The sequence below is a fragment of the Balearica regulorum genome, chromosome 13 (assembly GCF_011004875.1).
Source record: "Balearica regulorum gibbericeps isolate bBalReg1 chromosome 13, bBalReg1.pri, whole genome shotgun sequence".
NCBI lineage: Eukaryota > Metazoa > Chordata > Aves > Gruiformes > Gruidae > Balearica > Balearica regulorum.
This window is the reverse complement of record NC_046196.1, coordinates 5,412,012-5,434,564: the sequence shown is the minus strand read 5'-3', so window position 1 is coordinate 5,434,564 and position 22,553 is coordinate 5,412,012. Positions and strand designations below refer to the sequence as shown.

Here is a 22,553-nt window from a genome sequence, read left to right as displayed (position 1 = left end):
CTTTGGCTGGTAGGTTCTGTGCCCTGTTTTGGTGCTGACTTACCAAATGCACTTTTACCCTCTGTGTTCTTTACTTCATCCATCTTGCAACGGCTGTACCCTTTGCGCAGTGCGTTGTTACAGCTGCTAATTAGTGCTAACTAATTACTAAATGTTTGAGCTCATTTGAAGGGGAGGGGTGGCAGTGTGCAAAGCGCCATTCCTACACGAGAAGCCGTACCTGCTTCGCCACGTGTGTTCAAGCAGTTGGCGTTTTGCTGCGAGAGCGGTTTGCACTGATCAGCGCATGCTGTAAAGCAAAACGGTCTCTTTTTCACCCTGGTGCACACGAGCATCCCCTTATGGACGGCTCCTCGTAGAAGGACAGTTCTGTATATTGATGCAGAGATGAAAGCAATTTTCATCAGCTGGGAGCTGTGGTGCTAACACAACAGGGAGGAGACACTTCTTACTGGGTCCACTGGCCTGACTTCTGCTCTGCTTATCCTCATTTGTCCTCTTTCACTCTTAATTTTGACAGTGCTTCCTTCTCTAGTGTCTCACCTCTTAAGCTAAAGACTTTGTACTATTTAAATTAACCCATTCCTTTGTGCCAAGGTCGAAAATTGATTGGGGGGATGTCTTTGTTTTTACAAATGTGCTTATGTTTTATAGCAAAAAAGAAATAAAAAGTCCAATTAAATGCAGAGCAGAGCTGTAAGTAGCAGTGGCCTGGTAATTGCTGTACCAACTTAGATGAAAGTATTACTTAGTGATTAAATGTCAACAGGTTTCATAAACAGCAAATGTGTTTAAGTTGACATAAAGAAGGCCTCCCTGGAGGTCATTCTAAATACCAGATTTATTGTGCCTCAGTGGAGAATGTGCTGAAAATGGAGAGGGAAATGTCACTGTAGATCTTTAGAGTGTCTCAGTAAAACAGAAGGGTTGCTGGTCCCTGCAGTACAAAGCTTTTGACTTCTTGAACTAACTGTTGACAAACTGTATTTAATACTTGGTAACTTACTAATAAAATGTTCATTTTTCAGGTCAGACTATGATGACTGGAGACCAGCACTGGCCAGCTTGCTTCAACCTATCCCATTTCCCAAGGAGTAAGTTTGTACCATCTTAGTATTTACTGGGTTATTCTTGTTACTGTTGTTTTACGGTGAAATATAACAACAGCTAAAAAATGATGGTAATAGGAGCTTTGTGCTTCTAGTATTGATTTAGAATCTGGAGTTGATTTTGGCTGATGCAGAGGCATGCAAAGATTTCTCCATCTTCATCTTCCTTCCCTGTTTCTCCAAGATGATCCTGAAGAGAAAAACGGTTAACTAGAGACAGGCAGACAAGAAAGGAAGGAAAGCTGGTGAGGAGGAGAGTAAAGTAAGAGATTTAGTGGAGGAGGATGCTTTACTGGCGTCACAGAGACTTGTATCATTTGTATTTTGCATTAAATGAAGAAGCTACCCTACAGATCAGCCAAGCTCCCTCGGAAACCTATTAATGAACAGTAGTGTTTATAAAATGCAGACCTCCACGGACAAACATTACAACCTATAATTGTACAATTTGCTAGCTTATCACATCCCCTAATGACCTGATGTCTTGAATCAGAGAAGTCTAATCCTCCGTGCCAGGTTACCTGGGCTACTGCGAGAGCTTGGAGATAGGCAACAGAGACATCATTTACCTAAGTCAAACCTGACTCCTGGGGGAGGTGTAAACCATACCATGATGCAAGGCACTTCACAGAATGGCCATTAATTGCTTTACTGATGTATGATGTTAATTAGTTGTGACCGTACCGTAATTGCATTGCAATTAAAGAATTCACCTGGTTCTCGGAGGTAGCCAAAATTCTGGTTTTAATTACATAGCTGTATGTTAAGTCTTTTATTTACTTTCTTCTGACCCAAAGCTCCCACTGACGTTAGTCAGAGCCTTGTCTAAGACAGGACTCAGGAAGAGCTACAAGATGTGTTCAGAGTGATTCCCTGCCCCCCCCCCCCTTCATTTTTCCCCCGCCTCTAGGTTAATGAAGGAGACTTTACCTGATCTTTTTTGGAAAGAGTATTCTTTTTGTCTTGTGTGCTGCAGTTGCTTAGCAAATCCTTTTATTATCTGGAAAGAACTGAAAAGTGGTTGTTTGGTTTTTGTTTCCCCACCCCACCTTGTCCCAAATCCTCATTCTGTTTCCTGTTTTAAATTTCAGGGCTCTTGCACATGAGAAATTCACAAAGTAAGTTTCTTGGGCTTGTTTGTTTTATTAAAGGGGGTAATTACTTGAAGTACTTGTATTAGTCAGTAAGAGCAATGATGCATTATTCAATATTGTACCTCTAATATTTTTTATCTGTGAGGGGCTGCAAGCATGTTCTGTTAGCAATAAAAAGATGTAGTTTTCTTTCTAATTCGCTGTGACAGCAGGAGCCCAAGGACTAAAGACACTGGATGCTGATAGAATTTACAAACCAGTTTGTCACTGCATGTCTCTGAAACCTTTTCTAGACTATTTTGAACAGACGCTGTCCTTGGTAATCACTTTTAGACCTCATGTTTCCTTCCTGTGGAAGCAGTTCAACTTGTTTCTCTCTAAAGTGCGTGAATATATATCGTTTAAAGTGTAATCCAAGAGAAATGTGACACATGTGAATACTGCAACTAGCAGCTACTTACCCTATTAACTTCTATTTTTCAGGGAGCTGAAATACGTGATTCAGAGATTTGCAGAAGACCCGAGGCAAGAAGTGAGTTTATTGACAGTTTACACAGAGTATTAATTGGAAGGATTGCGAGTATATTTGTTCGGAAGATCTCTCCTTAAGTAGTTTGTTTCAAAACATGGTGTGGTTTTGCTGTGCTTAAGTCTCTCAGGGAGTAATAGCCACTCAGGGCACACGGTCTTAGTAGGAATGGTTTCTTGCCTTATGTATAAACATGTGTTGTGACTTCCTTGTCTGGCATCGGTTGATGTCCTTGCTCTGCAGTAAACTGCAACCAGCAAGATTTCTGTTGAATCTCTCCCAGCTTTTCATCTTCTGTACAAAAAAAGGGAAGCAAAATCCATGGATCCATACAGCTTACAAAATAACAGGTTTTATTTAGCTGTGTTTCAGCTACATTGTGTGCAAATAACCGTAATTCTCATGAATTAGCAGGAGAAAGGGTGCGGGAGGTGTGTTACTGGAATGAATGCGTAGCTGTAGCCTCGTGGTGGCTGACTGCTTCATAGGTGCACATGTAGCTTGTTCAACATGAGCAGCTTTGGCTGAGTCAGAGGGAACCTCTCATCCGCGTTAATTTTGGTTTTGGCATAAAGGGAAGAAAGCTCCCCCACTGTGAGTGAGGAGGCTGTGTCATGACCATCATTGCCCAGAACTCCTGATTTTCATTGTTTTAGCCTTTGTGAGCAGTAGTAATCCTGGTCAGATAAGAGAGACCTTCTTGTCTTAGAATGGCAACAGAACGTCATCTGTCACTAGTGTTACGTGCCCAAAGGAAAGAGCTTGGACTTTTAACTCCCACACCCCCTACCCCCCAAAAAAATTGAGCTAGAACATCTGTCTCTTCAAAGGGGGAAAAGGGTGGGAAGCTTAATTATGACTCATCTGTTAAATTGTGAGACTAGATACAGTAATCTCTACAGTGGGCCAAATTGAGACTAATGGTTGCTCACTGGTGCCAGTTCTTCTGTGCAACTTCTGTCTAATGTATCCCTGTTGAATTTTCCTTGTGGACTTCCTTCACCCTGACTCTGGTCAAGTTTTATTACAGCAGAAGTAGTATGAATTTTAATGATTGGAATGAGCAAGCCATCAGGCATTTGGCATGCAGATCACATCAGAAGGATAGACACACATGCTGGGAGGATGGGGGGCAAATGGCAGAAGCTCAGAAATTTGAGGCTTTTTGGTTTTGGTTTTTTTGGTGGTGGGTTTTTTTTTTTTCCCCGTAGTGAAAAGAACTGTTCTAGATTAGAGCCATTTTGTGTTTGATTTGTGTAAAGGGAATGAAAAAGGCCATGCAATTAGCGATGATACAGCTTCCCTCCGTGTTTATACTGAAAAAATGGATTCTGGGAGTGGAGACTTGCCTGCAGCTCTGTAGATTGGAATATTAACCATGAAATTTCCAGCAGTCCCTGATTTTGCAGTTACTTCTTTTGGCCCAGTGTGGGAGATGCTGGTGACTATTGGCAGGATCTGTAACCTTCCCAATGTCTTCACTTTTTGGCAGGTCCACTCATGTTTGCTGAGTGTGCGGGCTGGCAAAGACGGCTGGTTCCAGCTCTACAGCCCTGGAGGAGTGGCATGTGATGATGATGGAGAGCTGTTTGCCAGTATGGTATGTGTCTGCAATAATGCGAGTTTAGTAACTTCTTTGCAGTAAGTAGCTAATGTGTAGTTGGCAGTAACAAGATTTACTTGCTTTTGTCAAAAAATTATCACAATCATGGTTCTGTAAACCACAAGCATTTATCAGGAAATCTAAATCTTTATGTCACCAAATCTATTGAACTTCCTTGCAGTCGCAATTTGGTTAATGTGACAGCTTCCTCTTTTTGAACTTTGGCGTGTTTTTTCACTGGTGGTGTAATGCACAAAACTGTGCATGTTGATATGTGTGTGCACATACATGTATGTATTCTTTTATTTATAAATATGTGTGTTTGTGTGTCTCTATAAAAAAAACTCTCTTAAAGAATATGGAATACTGGGAGACAGGAGACAGACTGTTCTGCACATCCACACCTATAGTTTTCATTTATAGGTTACCCTGGAACTTAAAATCGACAGTAACATTGAATTAATCAAAGGATGGATAGATATAAAAATGTGTTAGCAGTTTCTCTGCCCAGTTACATTTTTGTGGGGAGGTATAATTAGAAACCAGCATTCCATTTCCTGCAGTTACTTCTTTTGTAACTCTTAGAAGGACTAGACAGGTTTTAATCACTGATGCTGGCACTGTCTTCCTATGCAACCTGGGTCAAGGTCTCACTGTGTATTAATTCTCTGTATAGCAAGCAAGATGGAAATGATATTACTTCCTTTCCTTGGTAAGGGGAAAAACGTTTGTTAAAGTCGGCTGTTGGGTATACAATTAAGTGCCTTTTAGGGGGATCTACACTTTGTGCCTCTCCCACATGCTGAACGTTTTGGGACGTAAAGAACATGCATATCTGTCTATACTCTTAAATTGAAACAGATAATAGACAAAGACTGTTCAGAAAACGTTTCATCCCTCTTCACTGATTCTGTGTCTTTTATGTTTGAAAATTTCTTCAGAACTGTATCATTTTTCCTGAGAGCTTTTGTGGTCCAAGATATTTATGAGCATCAGGAGATGTCGTGCATGAGAAAGCACAATGCTAACACACATTAATATGCAGTACTCTGTGCCCTTTGCAAGGATGTTGATAAATACTTAAAGAGCTGCTGACAACTAACCATAACGTTTGAAAAACATCCTGTTCTGAGATGGACCTTACATTAGTGTTAGTGTCAATATTTTCAGTCGCTCAAGAAAACCTCCAAAAATGCTTAATGATAACTGCATGGAACAAAATCCTTTTTTGGCTTGAAGCTTACTGCTTTTAAAGGCCACCTGAGCTGATGGATACTTTAGAAAAAAAGATTTTGTGCTTTTTTTTTAAAGGCCTTGCTGTTAATGAAGCCATGAGGAAGAAGAACTGCATGGTAGCACATGATCCGCACACAATTGACCCCATCGTGGCATGGTTGTGATATTTTCAGCAGTATTGAACGTAATCCAGGCAATACCGTGAACCAAGGGGACCACAGAACTTATTTACAAGCTTATTGTAGAGTAGTACTGATGTTGAGTCTACATAATGGAGCTCTTACTGCCCAGGTCATTGGAAACTACAAATTCTCAGTGCTCTGCCAGCAAGCTGATGAATCAGCAGTCTGGGCCGTAAAATAAGACTTTCAGCTAGGAACCCGAAATTGTCTGTAGCTGATCTCTAGGGCTTTTAAATAGAAAGAATATTGCCAACCTCTTTGGTGAGAAGAGACTCTGATTTGTACAAGTGGCTTTGCATTTCTGCCATAGGTGTTACTATGTGATACCATCCAATGCTTTCTGAAGCTAGGAGAGAGTCTGTAGGACACTTTCGTCAGCTAGTGTACTCAGAGGAGTCTTACTCAGGCGGTGTTGTCAGCATTTCTTTCCTTTCAGGGAAAGCTGAGCAAAAGAGAAAGCAAGATAATGACCCAAGGGCATGAAAGCACATGAAGTCATCTCTGACTTAGGGCTCAGGACTGCTGGATTTTCTTAAGGCACTCCTTCCTTTCCCAGTCAGCTCCTGTGTGTTCGTGATTTTTTTCCATCGCCACCCCTTAACCAAGGCTAGCGTTCAGCCAGCAGATCGCCAGCACCGCTGCCTTTTACCTAGGCACCGAGCCCACACAACCCGTGCTCACCAGCTGGCATTTCCAGAGAAACTGAACCACAAACAGATGCGAAAGCAAAATCTCCTGTGGTTTCCCTGGGGCTGGGTTCATCATGTTACCAGGGATGGGGGCAATTGCACAGCTGCTCTGATGTTTCCTGGGGAGCCTGTATCAGGCCTCTGGGCTGTCAGCTGAGCTCCGTTACGGAAGAAAACTACCCGCTCCCTCAGATCTCACTAGGCATCACCTTTTTCAAAAAGTCACTTCCAGTCAGGAATAAAGCTGTTGAGAGAGTGCAACCATAATCGCAATGAGGGCATCCTTTTTTTTTTAGGTTTGTTGCAAATACTTACGTTTGTTTGATTGCCTAACAATGTCTCTTCCAGAGGTATATGTGTTTCTTAGGCTTACACCTCTAATTCAAGCTTTGTTTCTCAAATAGGTTCATATTTTAATGGGATCTTGCTATAAAACAAAGAAGTTCCTGCTTTCACTGGCTGAAAATAAATTAGGACCTTGCATGCTACTGGCTTTGAGGGGTAACCAGACGATGGTAGAGGTAAGCCCTAAACACACATAGTCATATAGGTTTACGAGCAGCGTTCAGATTTGGTTTCACACTGCCTTTCCTAGAATTAGATCTAGCGGAACTAGAGAAGCCGAGTTCAGGTTTGTGTCGTATCAAACACCAGCAGTGGGCAGTTGTGTTTCTGTTGATTAAGTGGGACGGAATATAGTTGTTCTGTAGATACGAGCGTGAATTACATGAAAGCTGGGTGCAAGAATTTTTGGAGAGAGAGATTGTTTACTATAATTCAGTTGGAGAGCCTAAGATGGGAAACAAATGGCCACGATGGTGTAGGCTGTGGCAAGGGGTCAGAATTCAGAAGTACAAGGCTTTTCTATGACTAAATGCCTGATGCTTGTCTTGCCACCTGCAAAACAAGCAGTGCACAAGAAGTGCATTTACAAAACCTTATTTACTTGCATTAATACACTTTTTTGTGTGCTTATGATTGGTTATTTTTGTTGCACTAATAGTTTATGTGTATTTTTCTGCATTTCTTTAGAGAAGTTTCTTGATAAATGTCATCATATATTTTAAATGGAAATAGAGAGTGGTTAAATAGGTGGGAAGGAGTTACAATTTTTCATTGCCTTAGAGCTGTGCATGCTAATTTAATCCAGTAAATAAATGAGTGTGCTGCATGAATGTGAATAAAATGTTGCTTGATTTTTAGGGGGTTTTTTTCATTAAAAATAATTTAAATTATGGAGGGAATAAAACCTTAGCATTTTAATTCCAATGACATGATATGTAGCTGAAAAGGAAAGGCAGCATGGAGGGGGCAGCTTATGTCCTAAGCCAGTGTGACCCTCAGGAATCCCCTGGTGTCTAACTTGCTCCTGGCAGCCCCTTGCCCAGGGGCGAGTCAGTCATGTTCCCTATGTGATGGAGGATGTCCTGGCCACAGCAGCGAGCTCACAGCATCATCTTCTCGAGCCCGTCTGGCTTTTCCCCATCCTGTCTCATAGACTGGATACACTTCACATGGATTCTGCTTGCACAGAAACCCCAACACTTAGGGACAGAAAATCCAGCACTTAGGGAAGTGCTTGGCTCTGCTTCTCACGAGTAATGTTCCAAGTCTGCCAATCTGCAGTCTAGCTAGTGTACCTGGGAAATACTGGATCGATTGTACCTGTTCTGAAGAGGGCTGTGGCATGAAGCCATCTTCCAGGACTGATGCAAAGTAATTGCACCTCTCAGTCAGAAGAAATGAGCACTAATGGAAGACAGGATAGATAGGCTGACTTTCAGAGATTAGAGTTCATTCCTTACAAATAAAAAATTGGTTTCTTGTGTTGGAAGGTCAGTAAATGTTGCTAAGATCCTCTAATCTAGCCTGCATAATGCACCTCTAAAAACTTACCCAGTAATTTAAACTAGCATGCCCAGTATAATTAGGATATTTGGAAGAAATTTGAATGTAAGCACTGCAGTGACTGCTCTTCTTTCATTCTGCTGCTAGATTTTGTGTTTGATGCTGGAATACAACATCATCGATAATAACGACACCCAGCTCCAGATCATCTCTACCCTGGAAAGCACAGACGTGGGAAAGAGAATGTATGAACAGCTGTGTGACAGGCAGAGGGAGTTAAAAGAGCTGGTATGTCGCCCTGCATGCAGTATTGCCATAGCACATCGTGGTCTGTACTCTCCAGAAATGGAGGTACAAAAGAAAGACAAGCAGGGTGTGAAATTCCCAGTTAACAACAGGATGGGAGCAGTATTTGGAGGATTTTACTGTGAATATATATACTGTGTGATATTTACTGATGTCTCTAATCCCATACTATGTTTATGAATGATATTCAATAACCTTAAAATCTGTGTGAAAGAATAAAGGTGAAATCCTGCTGTCTTAAGATCTTACAAGTCAGCTTGTCAAATTCTGCCACCTTTTGACATATGAGTAGCAAATGGTTCTAGTGCTGGCCAGCATTTCTTAATGCTTTGACATTCACAGCATTTCACTGAGATGGTCTTCAGGTCTAGTTCTCAGAGCCAGAGCCTATGAGAAAAGAACTTTTTTTTCCTGATTTTAAAGACAGGATCTACAAATTGAAGATATATCTGCTTTTATTAGCACTTTTTTTTCACCTATGCAAACATACCCACAGTCTTCCTCTTCCCTCTTTCACATTTATATTTGTCTTCCTTAACTCCTGCTCCCAGCCTGAAATGTATATGCTTTTTCTGAAGTCAAACAAATTATTTTATCAGCTGCAGAATCTCAACCCCTTTGCTATCTTAGTCCAGCATTTTAAGGCTCTTTCCTTTAAAGAGAAAGTAACCAAATAATGACAGGCTAAATCAGACAAAATGCTGACCCATGGCATGAAGGCCACTAGCTGCGGTTAGTGGACATCCCCTGGGTAGCAATAGGCCTGCATTTAGCACACTCAGGAAAAAAAAAAATCTGTCAGTGCAGAAAAAGCAGGGAAGAGGTGAAAGGACTGGTAGGGAGCTTTGAAATCAGAGCAGGGTTTGCTCTAGTGAAGAGCTTGCTATACTTCAGTTGGTCTGAAATGTAGAATGGCAGCTTGTCTGAACAAAATATCTTCTCTCTTACAGCAAAGAAAAGGTGGTCCCACAAGGTTAACACTGCCATCCAAGTCCACAGTAAGTTAATCACGTCAATAGAAAAATGAGCTTTGTCTTTCTGTGTTTAAACACTTGATTTATGTTTGCCGTGGGGCACAGTGGTTTTTTGGTCAGTCGAGAGGGGAGCCATTCCACTTGCTTTGTCAACACAACTGGAGTTTACACAAGTAAGGGCACATTTCTGCTCTTGGGTCTGTGCAGTAGTTTCCAATGCCAGTACAAGCATCAGACTGTCAGGTTTATACTGGTGCGCAGATTTGGAATTTACAGTACGATCTAATGATAGATTTGGGGACAGAATTTTGCCTTAAAAAAGCAGGCTTCACAGTGTCCAGTTCTGGATCTTAGACATGAAAGTCTGAAAGAGAACCATCGCTGTTGCAGTTAAGCCTGGTGTAAACCCAGACTAACTTCACTGAGGCCAAGTAACGGTCCTGACCACAGTTTGGATCTAGACCTTGGAGCAAAATCTTCATTAAGTTAAAAGACCCATCTTCGACATTTGTTCTGACACTGAAGCCTTTGTGTCTCATAAGGATACACATGCAAAGAAATGTCCTGATGTCTGGATAAATTTTTCCCAGGGTGTGTGAAGCAACACTGCCACAAGAGCCCAGCTGCTTGCCAAACAAACAGAAACTTCTCTGTGTGGTTCTGTATTACTGTAAACAAGTGGTATAATTGTGCAACTCTTGCTGGTTAACAGTATCAGTGACACCACTGCAGATGATTGCAGGCTGACTCGTCAATAATCTTGCTTATCAATCTGTTGTTTGCTTTCAGGATGCAGACCTGGCCCGCTTGCTAAGCTCGGGGTCTTTTGGAAATTTGGAAAACCTCAGCCTGGCCTTTACCAATGTGACAAGTGCTTGCGCTGAGCACCTCATTAAACTGCCTTCACTCAAGCAGCTGAACCTGTGGTCAACTCAGGTAGGTGTGTTGCAGACTGAAACTCAGAGCAAGCACCAATGCTGACTAATTCTGAAATTTTGCATTACGTGAGCACTGGAAGTGTGTGTGAAGAGGCTTGCTTAAAATGAGAGGTTTGCTTAGAATGAATAGTCATGCTATTTTTACAGGGCCTTTCTATGGTCTAGCTCATCTTGGAGGCTGATTTTTTTCTTTTTCTGTCTTTATTTTTTAAATTTGATTTTATTTTTAATTACAAAAGGGTTGCTGCTGTCTTGGGTTGAATGTTCTAGTTAGGCATGGTTGATACTTTGTACTTCACAGTACATGTTCTGCTGTTTATCTGAGAAGTGCTTATGCTTTCACCCATTTAGGATGAAAAAAAAGATGCTGTGCAGCTCATCTGATCGAGCAAAACACAGAATCTGTGCAGTGTAGGCAGTGAATTGCCCTGAATGCTGATCAACCAGAATTTCTTAAAAAACAATAGCAACAAAAAGAAACTCAAATAATGATTAAATAGAAGGAAACTATAATGAGCACATGGTTATTTTGTAAGCAAAAAGAGGCCAAGTTAACTGAATAAATTATTCAGCTGTTAATTGAAAGAGCTTTTAAAATTAAACTTTTCTTTTACATTTCCCTGCTGGTTTTGGTCTCTGAGGTTCTCCACTGAATAGGTTTTCCCCATTTTCCGTTAGCACCTTTTTGTAGTGCTCAATGAAAATATGGTTATTCTCAGTGCAACCACAAAAAGCAGCATTTTTTCCACTCACATGTCATGTAAATATCTTGTTTTGTTTTCCTAACTACTTTTGTATCCCAGAAATTTTGTCTTTTTGTGTGGGGAATATGAAGTAGAATCTGATTGCTTGCTTGTTTTAAGACTGTCTTGTATCTCCTCCAGATTTTTTCTAACAATGTAACTTTTGGATATGAAAACTTAGATGCGTCTTGCTCAAAATGAGTTTGATTTCACTGGACAAAGAGCCTGCTTTTTGTATAATTATTTTTTTTTAATTTAAAAAAAAACAAAAAAGAGTTTAGATACCATTTTATTTTGCGATATCCTGGTTTCCATTAATCCAGAATGTAGAAACAGCAGAAATTAAGTCAGTCAATAGAACAATTACCAATCAATAGTACATTGTTCTTGAGACCAAAATAGCTAATTAATACCACTTGCATTATGGTGGTGGGTTTTTTTTGTGATGAGGCTGGGAACTGGCTGAGACTGCCATAACCATCTTGTGTAGCCTGGGTGGGAGCTCTCTCATACAAAGTCCAGACTTCAAAGGCACCATTCTAATTAAATGATGGCCTGTGGTTAAGTGCGCACAAGTCAGTTTTTCTGTTCCCCATCTGCAAAATGGGGCTAAAACTATTTGCTTTCTCTCCTGTCAGTTGAGATTGCGGTAAACAATCTTGAGTGTGGCTTTGAGGGCTCATCTGCAAACTTGGTTTTCAAGTGCCCTGTTTGCACTGAGGTACTTGCACATGATGTTCATGCGTTGTTTGAAAACACCTTTGCTTGTGCCCCACAGTTCGGAGATGCAGGGTTGCGGCTTCTTTCTGAACACCTCACGATGCTGCAAGTGCTCAACCTGTGCGAGACTCCTGTCACAGATGCTGGACTGGTGGCACTTAGTTGTAAGTCACCAAAATAAGCGATGGAAGAAAATCTATGTGGGTTCGGAGGAATTCACGTGGGTTCAGACAGAAGATTGATTTCTTGGCTGCCACAGCCCAGCTTCCGCAGGGATTTAGGACAGGCCGTGGTTGTATTTGGGTTTAAACTTCCCTCCTCCCTACCCACTCAAGTGGCAGGGGAAGCGGGATGGTGATCTGGGCCTGCAGACACTTAGTGGCCTCGTGTGGGCTTTGTTGTCCCAGATCGTACTCCCGCTCTTGCCTCTGACTTTACTGATGGCACTCGTCTCGATCTCACGTGGTGACCTGTTGCCCTGGGACTTCCCAGCACTTTTCATGCACCCTGCTGTGGCTGTCCTCCCTGGGAGTTTGACCTCGTGGTGCAGGAGGGGAAGATTGCAAAGCCGTGTAGCAACTTACTGGTGTGTTTAGCAACCGTGCACAGCAGGTTTCGTACCCTCTCTGGCATTTTTTGTTCCTTCTTTTTTGGGGAGGTGAAACTCTCGCTATTCTTAATTTAAATAGGGCAAGGCAGCGTGGGGCCATCTAAGCAGCGTTCAGGATTCCCTTGTGCACTGAGAGCTGCTCAGCGTGCCAGAGTGAGACCCTTTCGACATCCAGCAGTGTATTATGAACCTCGCCTGTTGGGTTTAAAGGGCTCCTTTAATAGGCTTGATCCTACACAGACGTGCCAGACAGGCCAGTAGTTATGGCTCATCTTAGGAAACTATTCTGCTAAGTACCAGAGCCTAAAATGGAAATGGGGGGGAGGGAGGGGAGAGGGAGGACTGCTAGATCAGCATGGCCCCTGCGTGCACTACGCAGAGCACTGAGAACAGGCACTATTCAGAATAATGTGCAGGAAACTGATTATGAGAAGTTGCCTGACCTCCTTTGAAGTCTTGGACTTAAGCATATGCTTAATGGCCCTTCCTAAATAGGGACTTTTTCCTGGATGAGGGCCCAAGCAGCTGTTTATCCATTCGTACTTCTATATTTTACACTATTCAGCTTTTTCCTGAGAGTGCTGCACATAGTCCTGTCTTGTTTATGCTTTGGCCTACTGTAAGCCTGATATTTTAAGAAAATGCAGCATGATCATAAATATCTGTATGTGTATTTTCTCTTTTAGCCATGAAGAGCCTGTGTAGTTTAAATATGAACAGCACCAAACTTTCAGCGGATACCTATGAAGATCTCAAGGTATTTATGAATTGCATCCACTGAAGATGAGAAGTAGCTGGCCCAGGAGGACTTGTAGATTTAGCAAGTGCATAGTGGTAGTGCCCAGTGCAGAGACAGCTGGCCCCATGGAGTGGGTAACATGAAAGTTATCTGAAGAAAGTAAAGTGGATTATATTGGGGAGATAATGACTGAAAACAGCATTCTGAGGTAGCTTTGATGGGCTTAAGAAACATTTAATATGCTGAATGGATGAGTATGAGATTGAGAAACTGAATCCGTCAGCACTATCAACAGTAAAGGTTTCATAAACAGGAGCACATTGGTTGTTTTCGATGAGGATACACAGACAGGTAAAATATACTATAGTAAAACACTACTTGGCACTGGTGAGGCCGCACCTTGAGTACTGTGTTTTGGGCCCCTCGCTACAAGACAGCCATTGAGGTGCTGGAGTGTGCCCAAAGAAGGGCAACAAAGCTGGTGAAGGATCTGGAGAGCTAGTCCTATGAGGAGCAGCTGAGGGAACCGGGGTTGATTAGCCTGGAGAAAAAGAGGCTGAAGGGAGACCTTATTGCTCTCTACAACTACCTGAAAGGAGGTTGTAGCCAAGTGGGTGCTGGTCTCTTCTCCCAAACAACAAGCAATAGGACAAGAGGAAATGGCCTCAAGTTGCACCCAAAGAGGTTTAGATTGGATATTAGGAAAAATTTCTTCACCGAAAGGGTTGTCAAGCATTGGAACAGGCTGCCCAGGGAAGTGGTTGAGTCACCATCCCTGGAGGTATTCAAAAGACGTGTAGATGTGGTGCTTGGGGACATGGTTTAGTGGTGGACTTGGCAGTGCTAGGTGAACGGTTGGATTTGATGATCTTGAAGGTCTTTTCCAACCTAAATGATTCTATGATTCTAGTGCACGCCTCCAAAGCAATGTCCTGTACTGTTAACAGGACCAAAAGTAACGTGGGTGAACAGCATTACGGAGCTTTGATTCAGAATGCAAAGGGAGAGTTAAAAGCATTGAAGAAGGTGCAAGTTTATCTTGACACCTCTCAGACTGGAACGGGGCTTTAAACAGAAACACCTGTACAAATGCCCAGTTCCCGAGTTTGGCATGTCTGGTGTTACCATTTGTACTGTGAATTTACAACCACTTTGGCAAAATGGTGTAAAGAACTAGAATGTAGCTGTGAGAGAGGAATGGCCCCAGGTGGTTTCAGACTAAGATTGCCTGAGATGCATTGGCTTTCATGACTTCACGAGGAATTTTTCTTCACTCTGGTGTTGCGTGAGTTGCATCTCCCAAGGTCTTGCCTTACAATCCCAAGTGCTCAAGATGAAACTCCACATTGTGTTGTCTTGTGTGTTGAAACCTTAGATCGTGCCAGGTTTATTCAAAAAGGTCACAACCTTGGGCTGAGTTTCGAACTTGAGGCAAGTCCTGAAACTGCTCTTCTTTCAAAATTCACTGCAAACGTGCAGCCAGGGCTCCCCCAGGGACTCAGCTGCAATGCTGCTAGCATGGATTTTCAAGATCCAGTTTTCAAAACTTGTGTCACAATTGTATATGCAAAGAAGTCGTCTTTGGAATTAACAGCTGGCTTGCAGATGGGTTCATACAATGGAGCTTGTATCAGGCCCCAAGCGTTTACAGACAATCAAGGTCAACGCAGTATTTGGCCCAGGGCTCTGAAATCGAGTCTATTGAAAGGCTCCTCCAGTCCTACCCCTGCTTCTGAGCCCATTTGCCACTAACTTCAGACCGAAACTCATATTTTCCTAACCAATTCCCTCTGTTCTGGTATTGCACGAGCAGTCCTTAGCAGCAACACAAGAAAGTGACTTGCCAGGGCAAACAGCAAAACTGGCTGTCAGCAAAGTCCCGATGATTGCAGAGAATTAAAAAGCTGAGAAAACAGGCGTGCATCACTTTTTCCCCTCTCACCTCTTTCACTGAGATTTATCTTAGCAGCCATGTTTTTTGAGCTCTGTGTCGGTTCAAAGGGAGGGTAATAGTTTCTTTCCCTGGGGCGTATGGTTGTAGGTCTGTTGAGAACAGCTCAGACTTCAAAGAACGTAGATTTGATACAAATCTTTCCTTCTCCCCTTGGTCTGCGAGAGCATTTGGGGCACAAGCCAGTGATGACGTTTCCTCTCGGCTCCATCCCCCACCCCACTGAACACGCTTGCACACACACACAGACACCCACATATGTACCAGGCAGGCTGAACCAGACAATAAATAAACACCCACTACTGAAGTCATTATTGCCTAACTGAAAAATTATTTGCTGGCAGTGTCTGTAGGATTATGACTTGCTCTTATCAAAATATGCGTGCACATAAATCAAGGAGTGAGGTAATAATGACTCCTAGAAACTTCCAACTCCTCAATTATACCCTAGCCTAATTAAACGTGTTTGTTTGTTTTGAGAGAATTAGCCATACACTCATGGTCAGAGAGCACGGAAATGGGATCAACAAGTAGGAACAGTGCGAACAGCCGATTCCCATCTGCCTCGTGCAGGGTAATTCAGGAACAATACATCCAAATGCAGTGGAGTTACAGAAAGGAGACCACAAAGACACCGCTCCAAACTAATGCTCTCCAAAATGCCTGGAGGGTAAAACCAAGCAGTGACTTAGCGTGGAGGCTGAAGAAGGAACGTGTGGAATCTGCCGCAGTTTGAGTCCACTGCCTTCACGGCTGGAGTTTGGCAAACAAATTTTGCTAAACATTTGTATTAAAAAAAAAAAAAAAAAAAAAAAAAAAAAAAAATCGGAGTCCAATCGCTGGTGCGTGGGTTTTCCTAGTGCCGCTCGGTCTTGCCACAGGTGTGACTAAGTCATGTGCGTCTGCAAAGGCTCAGCATCTTGTTCCTTCATGAACACCTGTACGCTTCAGCTCACCGCTGAACTCGGCACTGGTAATCCTCAGGGCTGAGGTTGTAGTGCATCTTCTTGCAGTTCGTGGCCGATAGATCAATCCTTCCGCTTTGCTGACGGTACAGATTTGACAGGAACTTTTTTCCTGAGTCCTTGAACGCCTGTCACTAACTCTGACTTTTTTCTACCCTCCCGCGCAGGCTAAACTACCCAATCTGAAAGAAGTGGACGTCCGTTACACTGAAGCGTGGTGAACTCTCCCTGCCTCCGACTCTTCTCTTTTGCTTCTCGTGAGAAGGAAAAGATTTTTAAAAGAAACAGAGAAAAACAAACCAGAAAATAACTTTTGGCTAATACCTGTAGAGCAGTGAGTCCTGGGACTTTGGTGGTAGGAGTTGTGGTTGTGGGGTAGAGGAGTGGCGTTGTGTGTGTCGGGGGGGACGGGGCAAGCCTGGACCCGGCCGGATTCTTTCAGCTTTGTGATTTTGGAATCAACATCATTTAAATTGAAAAGAAAAGGAAAAAAGAAAAAAGAAAGGAAAAAAAAAAAAGACTTTGTAGCAGCAAGAGGATTATAAAGAGGAAAAAAACACCTTCGTGGATTTTATTTGCCTTTGTGTTTTATGCCGTGTGGAGAAAAAAAAAAAAATAATTAATTTGTCATTATTTACCTGGGTTTCCTTGGCTGGCACCCATCCAGTCAGAACTCCTCTTTCCCCAGTTTTGCTCCAGAAAATCAAACTTACAAAAATCTCAAGAGAAGAAAACCAAAACCAATATGATTTTCACCTCCCCCCGTGTCCTTGCAGTTGTTATGCAAAGTAATTTTGTTGTACATAAGATTTACATAATACACCTATTTAAGAAAATGGTTCACAAATAACAGGTCTGGGACCTGTCTTTTATTTATGAATTGTTAATTCTTTTACCCTTTTTTTTGCGTATAGTACTGTATAAACTAGTTTGCTGTCTTGTTGTTATTATTATTTTTTTTAAAAGGAAATGTCCTCCTTGAAGAATTGCCTTTTAGTAATGCATACTGTATTATACTCCCTCTCTGTCACAACATTCATCGCGTTTTCTTTTTGATTTCAGAATGCCTCAAACATTATCAAATAGGAAGGAAAATATCTATCAAGGGGGGTATGGTTGGTGGGGGAAGGGGTGAAGGGATTAATAAACGTCCCATTTCCTTCCGAAGTCTGAAAACTTTCTTTAGTCTTTCAAACCGTGTCAGGTTTAAACACAGGAGATGGGGAAAAGACGTCATTTATTTTGCCAACGGGGTATTCACAAAACTGTAGATTTTACAAGTTGCCTCGGTTGTTTTCTGTTTACGTCCGATATTTCAAAAAGAGAAAAAAAAGCTCTCCCTCCATTTTGCATCAGCTTTTTCTGGTTTTGTTGTTTTTTGGTTTTTTTCCCTCCTCTTCTCTGCCCTCCCCTCCCTCCCCGTACCTGTTCTGTGCACGCATTGTTCTGCATGTTCCTCTGGGGAGACTGAAAAAATAGCGTTGTTGCTGATCCGATAGCTCTGACCTGTCTGTAAATGTGACTGCTACATTTTTCAAATTCCACAACTGCTTAGGAGATGATTTTTTTAAAAATTGTTGTTTCTTTTATAACTATGCTGTTGACTTTTTTTTTTTTCATAATGAGCCTTCATTGTACAGAGCTGCTTATTTAAAAAAAAAAAAAAAAACAAAAAACAAAAAGAAGGTTTTCCTCTGTTTAACACCTTTATTTTATCCTTCAGCACCTCAAGGGTTTCACATACAGCCAATGTAATTTTTTATATATAAATATATATATATTTAATCTTATTCAATGGAAGCCAAGCTTTTGTTTGGTTGGTTTTTTTTGTTGTTGGTTTTTTAACTTTGTTGCTATGTAGAAAACCCCTACCCAAATCATGGGGGTTTTTTCTTTACTTTTTTTTCTTTTTTCTTTTTTTTCTTTTTTTTTCTTTTTTTTTTTTTAAGTAAATGAAACAAATTGAGTCTTAACTCATGTAGTGTGCCAGGTTTTTTTTCCCCTTCAAATCCCAAACTGTATGAGGATGCAGTATGGGAAGAAAGAAGAAGAAGAAAAAAAAAAAAAAAGAAAAATTACGCCAACATTTTCCTTAGCACTGTTGCTTTTACCAATGGTTTACTACTACTGTTCTGTAGCTGTGTACAAAGAGATGTGAAATAATTTCAGGCAAAAATAAAATGTAAGTGAATATCTTTTAGCTGCGTGCTTTGTGTTTTCTTTGAAGGAAGCTTTTGCTGGCCCGATGATGCGGGGATGCCATGGGAGGCACAGAGACCCCAGAACCGGAGGATGACAACTTACCGAGGACGGTGTCTCAACGAGCCGCGCGCTTGCCGCTTGCTCCGTGCTGCTGCTCTGCTCTGCGCACCGGTTCCCCCGTGCTGCCCCTTTCCTCCGACCGCAAAGTGGGGGGACCGGCCGGCAGTTGCCGCGGGTGTTTTCCACCAGCCGCCAGGTTTCCAGGCACCTGTCACCTAGAAAGGACGAGGAGGACAGCCGAGTCTCTGCGCATCCATCCAGTTCTTGCATCCTTCCCCAAGACCGTTTATCTCTGCACCTTTCGTAATCCTTCACGGGCTCAAGGAGTTCTTGCGTGGGCCATCAAAAGAGTTGCATTGGTGAGGTTTTTTTTTTTTATTTTGCACTGGTTGCCTGAAGTAGGCAGTACTGGAAACGCTGGGGCATTTCCAGACTCGAGAGGGGTTTCCGTGTATTAAGGTGCATTTCAGGGCAGCATCCAAATGGAGGGATCTGCTGCCTTTGCATTCTGCTCACTGTCCTTGATAAAGCACGGCGGTGTGTGGGCTGGACGCCAGCAGAAAATCCAGCTGGAGCTTCACAACTCTGCTTTGATTGTCCAGACAATTACTAAACTACTTTAGTTTTTCAACAAATGGGTCCCACTTGAAGCCAATTCCTGCAGATGTTCTGAGAGCCACCTTTATCACCTGTGTGATCTGGCTCCTATACTGGCATTTTTATCTGTATTTCTGTCCTATTCCACAAAACAGACTTGAGGACATGGAGAAACACAAGTGTTTGTACCGTGTTTCCAGCCGAGGTAAGAAGTGCTCACAGGATGGCCCTCAATAAAGGGAATAAATGGTACCTTCGCTTTTTTCCCCACTGAAAGAAGACAGCTGTAGTTGAAGCTGTCAGGCTTTTTGAGTCTTTTCCCCTTGAGCAGTCACTGCTGCGTATGGGCTGTCCTCCCCTGGCAACGGCAGGGACTTCACAAAGCCCCTTTCTGGACCCTGAACAGCCAGAAATACTCCGTGATGTCATATGAGGCACTGAGACATTGCCCAAGGAAGGAGAGCCTTAGGCCTTGGGGAAAGGCAGGCACACGTTGGGGACAGCCGCTCTTCCTCCCGCGGGCAGTGACCCCCTCCCCTGCTGCTCCCCAGGCTCCGCCTTCTGGGGAATCCGCGACAGCGGTCGGGTTCTGCGGCCTCAGCTGGCTCGTCGGCAGTGGAAGAAGCTTGAACATCCACGGTGCGCTGGTTTCGCTGTAATGCCACCCAGGTGACGTGGAGCGAGCAGGGAAAGGGCGTGCGTGAGATCCCTGTTCAGCGCTCACCCCGGTCCTGCCTTCTGCAGCCACCTCCAACAAATCGCTCATTGGTGCTTCATTCCCTCTCCCAAACCAGCAAGTGCTCATCCCTGCGATGGCAGCAGGCTAAACAAAATCGGAGTGAGCTCAAAGACGATCAGTCTGTTAAATAAAATGGTACTTGTGGTCTGTCTCACCTTGCGGGAGCCATCTCTGTGCCAGGGCAGGTGTCTTTGGCATCCAGCCCACAGCAATTACAGAGCGGCATTGTTAAAAATTTCTAAGGATTGCGTCGGACCGGGGATTCTCGTATCCATTGCAAAATGGGAGGATTAGACCTGGTGTAATAAGAGATCTATCTCTGCTTGCGCTCGGAAAGAGTTTTCTGAGTTTTCTCTACTGTGGCAGTGGGGCTGGTAGAGGGCCCCGGCAGTTTCACCTGGATAACGATGCCTTTCTGCCTGCCTTTCAGCTGCTGCTTGCTGATAATGTGAGCCATTACAAAACCGCCCAATTTCATTTGGGAGGTGACTGCAGCCCGTCTTCCCAGGGACTGTCAACACCGGGGGTTTGTCCAACCTACAGCTCTTGGCTTTCAACCCGACCTAGTGTGATAGCTTTGATGCAAGTCCAAAGAGCACAAAGGTGCAGAGCTGCCTTGTTTCAAGGGCAATTTTCTCATGTTCTCATTAAAACCCTGCAGTTGTCCTACCTTCCTATTGCTTCTTCCACTGCTCACAGCTACATTTTTGAGTTTCAGATGACCAAATGCAGAGATAAATCTCTCAAAGTACCAGTTGCCTCCAGTTTCCCAGCTGGGTGGGTACAGCTTATTCATTGCTCAGAGAGTAAAATACATGCCTAAAATCCTGACAATTAAGCGTGGCTTCGCTTGGAGGGAAGTGCTGAAACAGCTGCTGATCTGAAGAGTTGTCTGGTCGTACTTTTACCAGGTAAGAGCTTGGTATTTCACATTCATATGGTCCTTTCGCACGAGGTGGAGCCTGGGTTATCTACAAGCCCTGTCCATGAGGTCAAGCATTGGAACAGGCTGCCCAGAGAGGTGGTGGAGTCCCTATCCCTGGAGGTGTTCAAGAAACATGTAGACATGGCACTTCAGGACATGGTTTAGTAGGCGTGGTGGTGGGTTGACGGTTGGACTTGATGATATTAGAGGTCTTTTTGAACCTTAATGATTCTGTGACCTGAGGCTGTCTGCCTAAGGCTGGTTGGGGGACTTTCAGGCGGAGATGTGGTAGATGGTGGCACCAGGGAGGGTGTGGAGCATCTGGACTGTCCTCAGGGCAGATCTGCAGGTTGTTCAGTGCCCTCTTGAGGTCTGTCAGTATCCCGATCTCCTGAGTGCTGGCTGCATGTCCCCAGAGCGGGCAAGCCATGTCAACGGGCTCTGAGCAGGCCTTGTCCCCATGTCAGGGCCACCTCTGCCAAGCAGGGCAGAAGCTCCATCTCTGAGCCTCAGCACCGAGCACCAAAAGGGTCTCTGCTATCTTCACACTCTGTGCTTCCCAGAGAGCAACAAGCCTCTGTTCAGGTAAAGGCCTCTTGGAAATACAGCAGGAAGGTCTTTGGAGCGAGCAGAAAGACCTTGCTGGTAGATCTGTGTAGGGCCCAGACTCTGGACTAGCAATTCCTAATGCAGCACAGGTATGAAACAGGAATGATGGGCTCCAAAGCAAAGCATGGATGCCACTCTGTCCCAACTGCCGTCTTCTGGACAACAGCAGGAGCGGGGCTGTTCCCATCTTTGGGATTTCCACTCCCCTGATGGCTAGGAGCAGGAGTAACTTCTGGTCTCATATGTACAAAGATTTCTAATCTGGAAAAGAGCTCCTTGAAAATATCTACACATCTATGAGCCGTAAGACCGTAGTACAACCATCATTCTCACGCTAAAGGCAATGCTGACCTCTCCCAGCCTCTGTCAAGCCAACCAGCTGTACCTATTAGAACACATCAGTCAACTGTATTGCTGTGTCTTGAATTTTTAATGATTTTTTCCAACTAAATAGAGTACACACGTCAAAATATTTGTTTTAAGTGGCTGTTATCATCCAGGTTTTTTCCATTTTCTTTTCTATTGACTGGGGAACATCTTAAGTAAATATTTGAGATAAGCCATTTTTATTAATAACAGATCTTGGAATATCCTTTTTGCCAGTAATGTTAAACATGCAGGTATTTTTCCTGCTAGGCTGGTACCTGGCTAGGCTTTTTTTGTTATTATTTTTTAGGCAATCTCACTTTCATGCTTTTCACCAACCAGCTAGAACAAGTACTGTAATATATTTTTACTGTTAAAATAGGCCTTACCAGATTTTAAATGCATACGTACAAAAATCTCACAGTGACCCTAATGCTCATGCAAGAACCTCATCAATATAGCGCTGCCAGTGTAAATATGTGTCCTTTCCCTTCCAGTCTCTGCAAAGATCAAACCAAAGGTCTGTATATCAGAATAAGGCTCACAGCTCAGTTCGTTACTGGCATTGAATTGGTGCCAACACCTGAATTAACCAGTTTGCTTCGGAGATCTGGCAGTTGATATAGTAACCAGTTTCTTTTTAATTTTTATTCTAGCTAGAATATAATATCAAAACATTAATCCTTTGATTTTAACGCAGCATATACTTGAAGTTGAATTGTTCACAGCAGCTGAGATACTTTTCACTCACAGCAGTCTCTCCCACCCAGAATCTCCCATTCGTACATATGCCTTTACTATAAAATCAGTGTCTTTGTA

General features: G+C 43.0%; 1 protein-coding gene across 1 annotated transcript in view; it reads left to right on the top strand.

Annotated features, from left to right (window-relative positions):
• Window positions 1-17,921, top strand: part of CMIP (c-Maf inducing protein) — a 136,843-nt gene extending 118,922 nt beyond the window's left edge. The window contains exons 11-21 of the mRNA XM_075765927.1: window positions 1,029-1,094; window positions 2,201-2,227; window positions 2,687-2,735; window positions 4,225-4,332; window positions 6,847-6,963; window positions 8,438-8,578; window positions 9,547-9,594; window positions 10,360-10,506; window positions 12,030-12,135; window positions 13,268-13,338; window positions 16,404-17,921. Of these exons, the coding sequence (XP_075622042.1) occupies window positions 1,029-1,094; window positions 2,201-2,227; window positions 2,687-2,735; window positions 4,225-4,332; window positions 6,847-6,963; window positions 8,438-8,578; window positions 9,547-9,594; window positions 10,360-10,506; window positions 12,030-12,135; window positions 13,268-13,338; window positions 16,404-16,457 (934 nt within the window). The 3' untranslated portion in view covers window positions 16,458-17,921. The remainder of the gene's footprint in view (window positions 1-1,028; window positions 1,095-2,200; window positions 2,228-2,686; window positions 2,736-4,224; window positions 4,333-6,846; window positions 6,964-8,437; window positions 8,579-9,546; window positions 9,595-10,359; window positions 10,507-12,029; window positions 12,136-13,267; window positions 13,339-16,403) is intronic.
• Window positions 17,922-22,553: the final 4,632 nt, after the last annotated feature.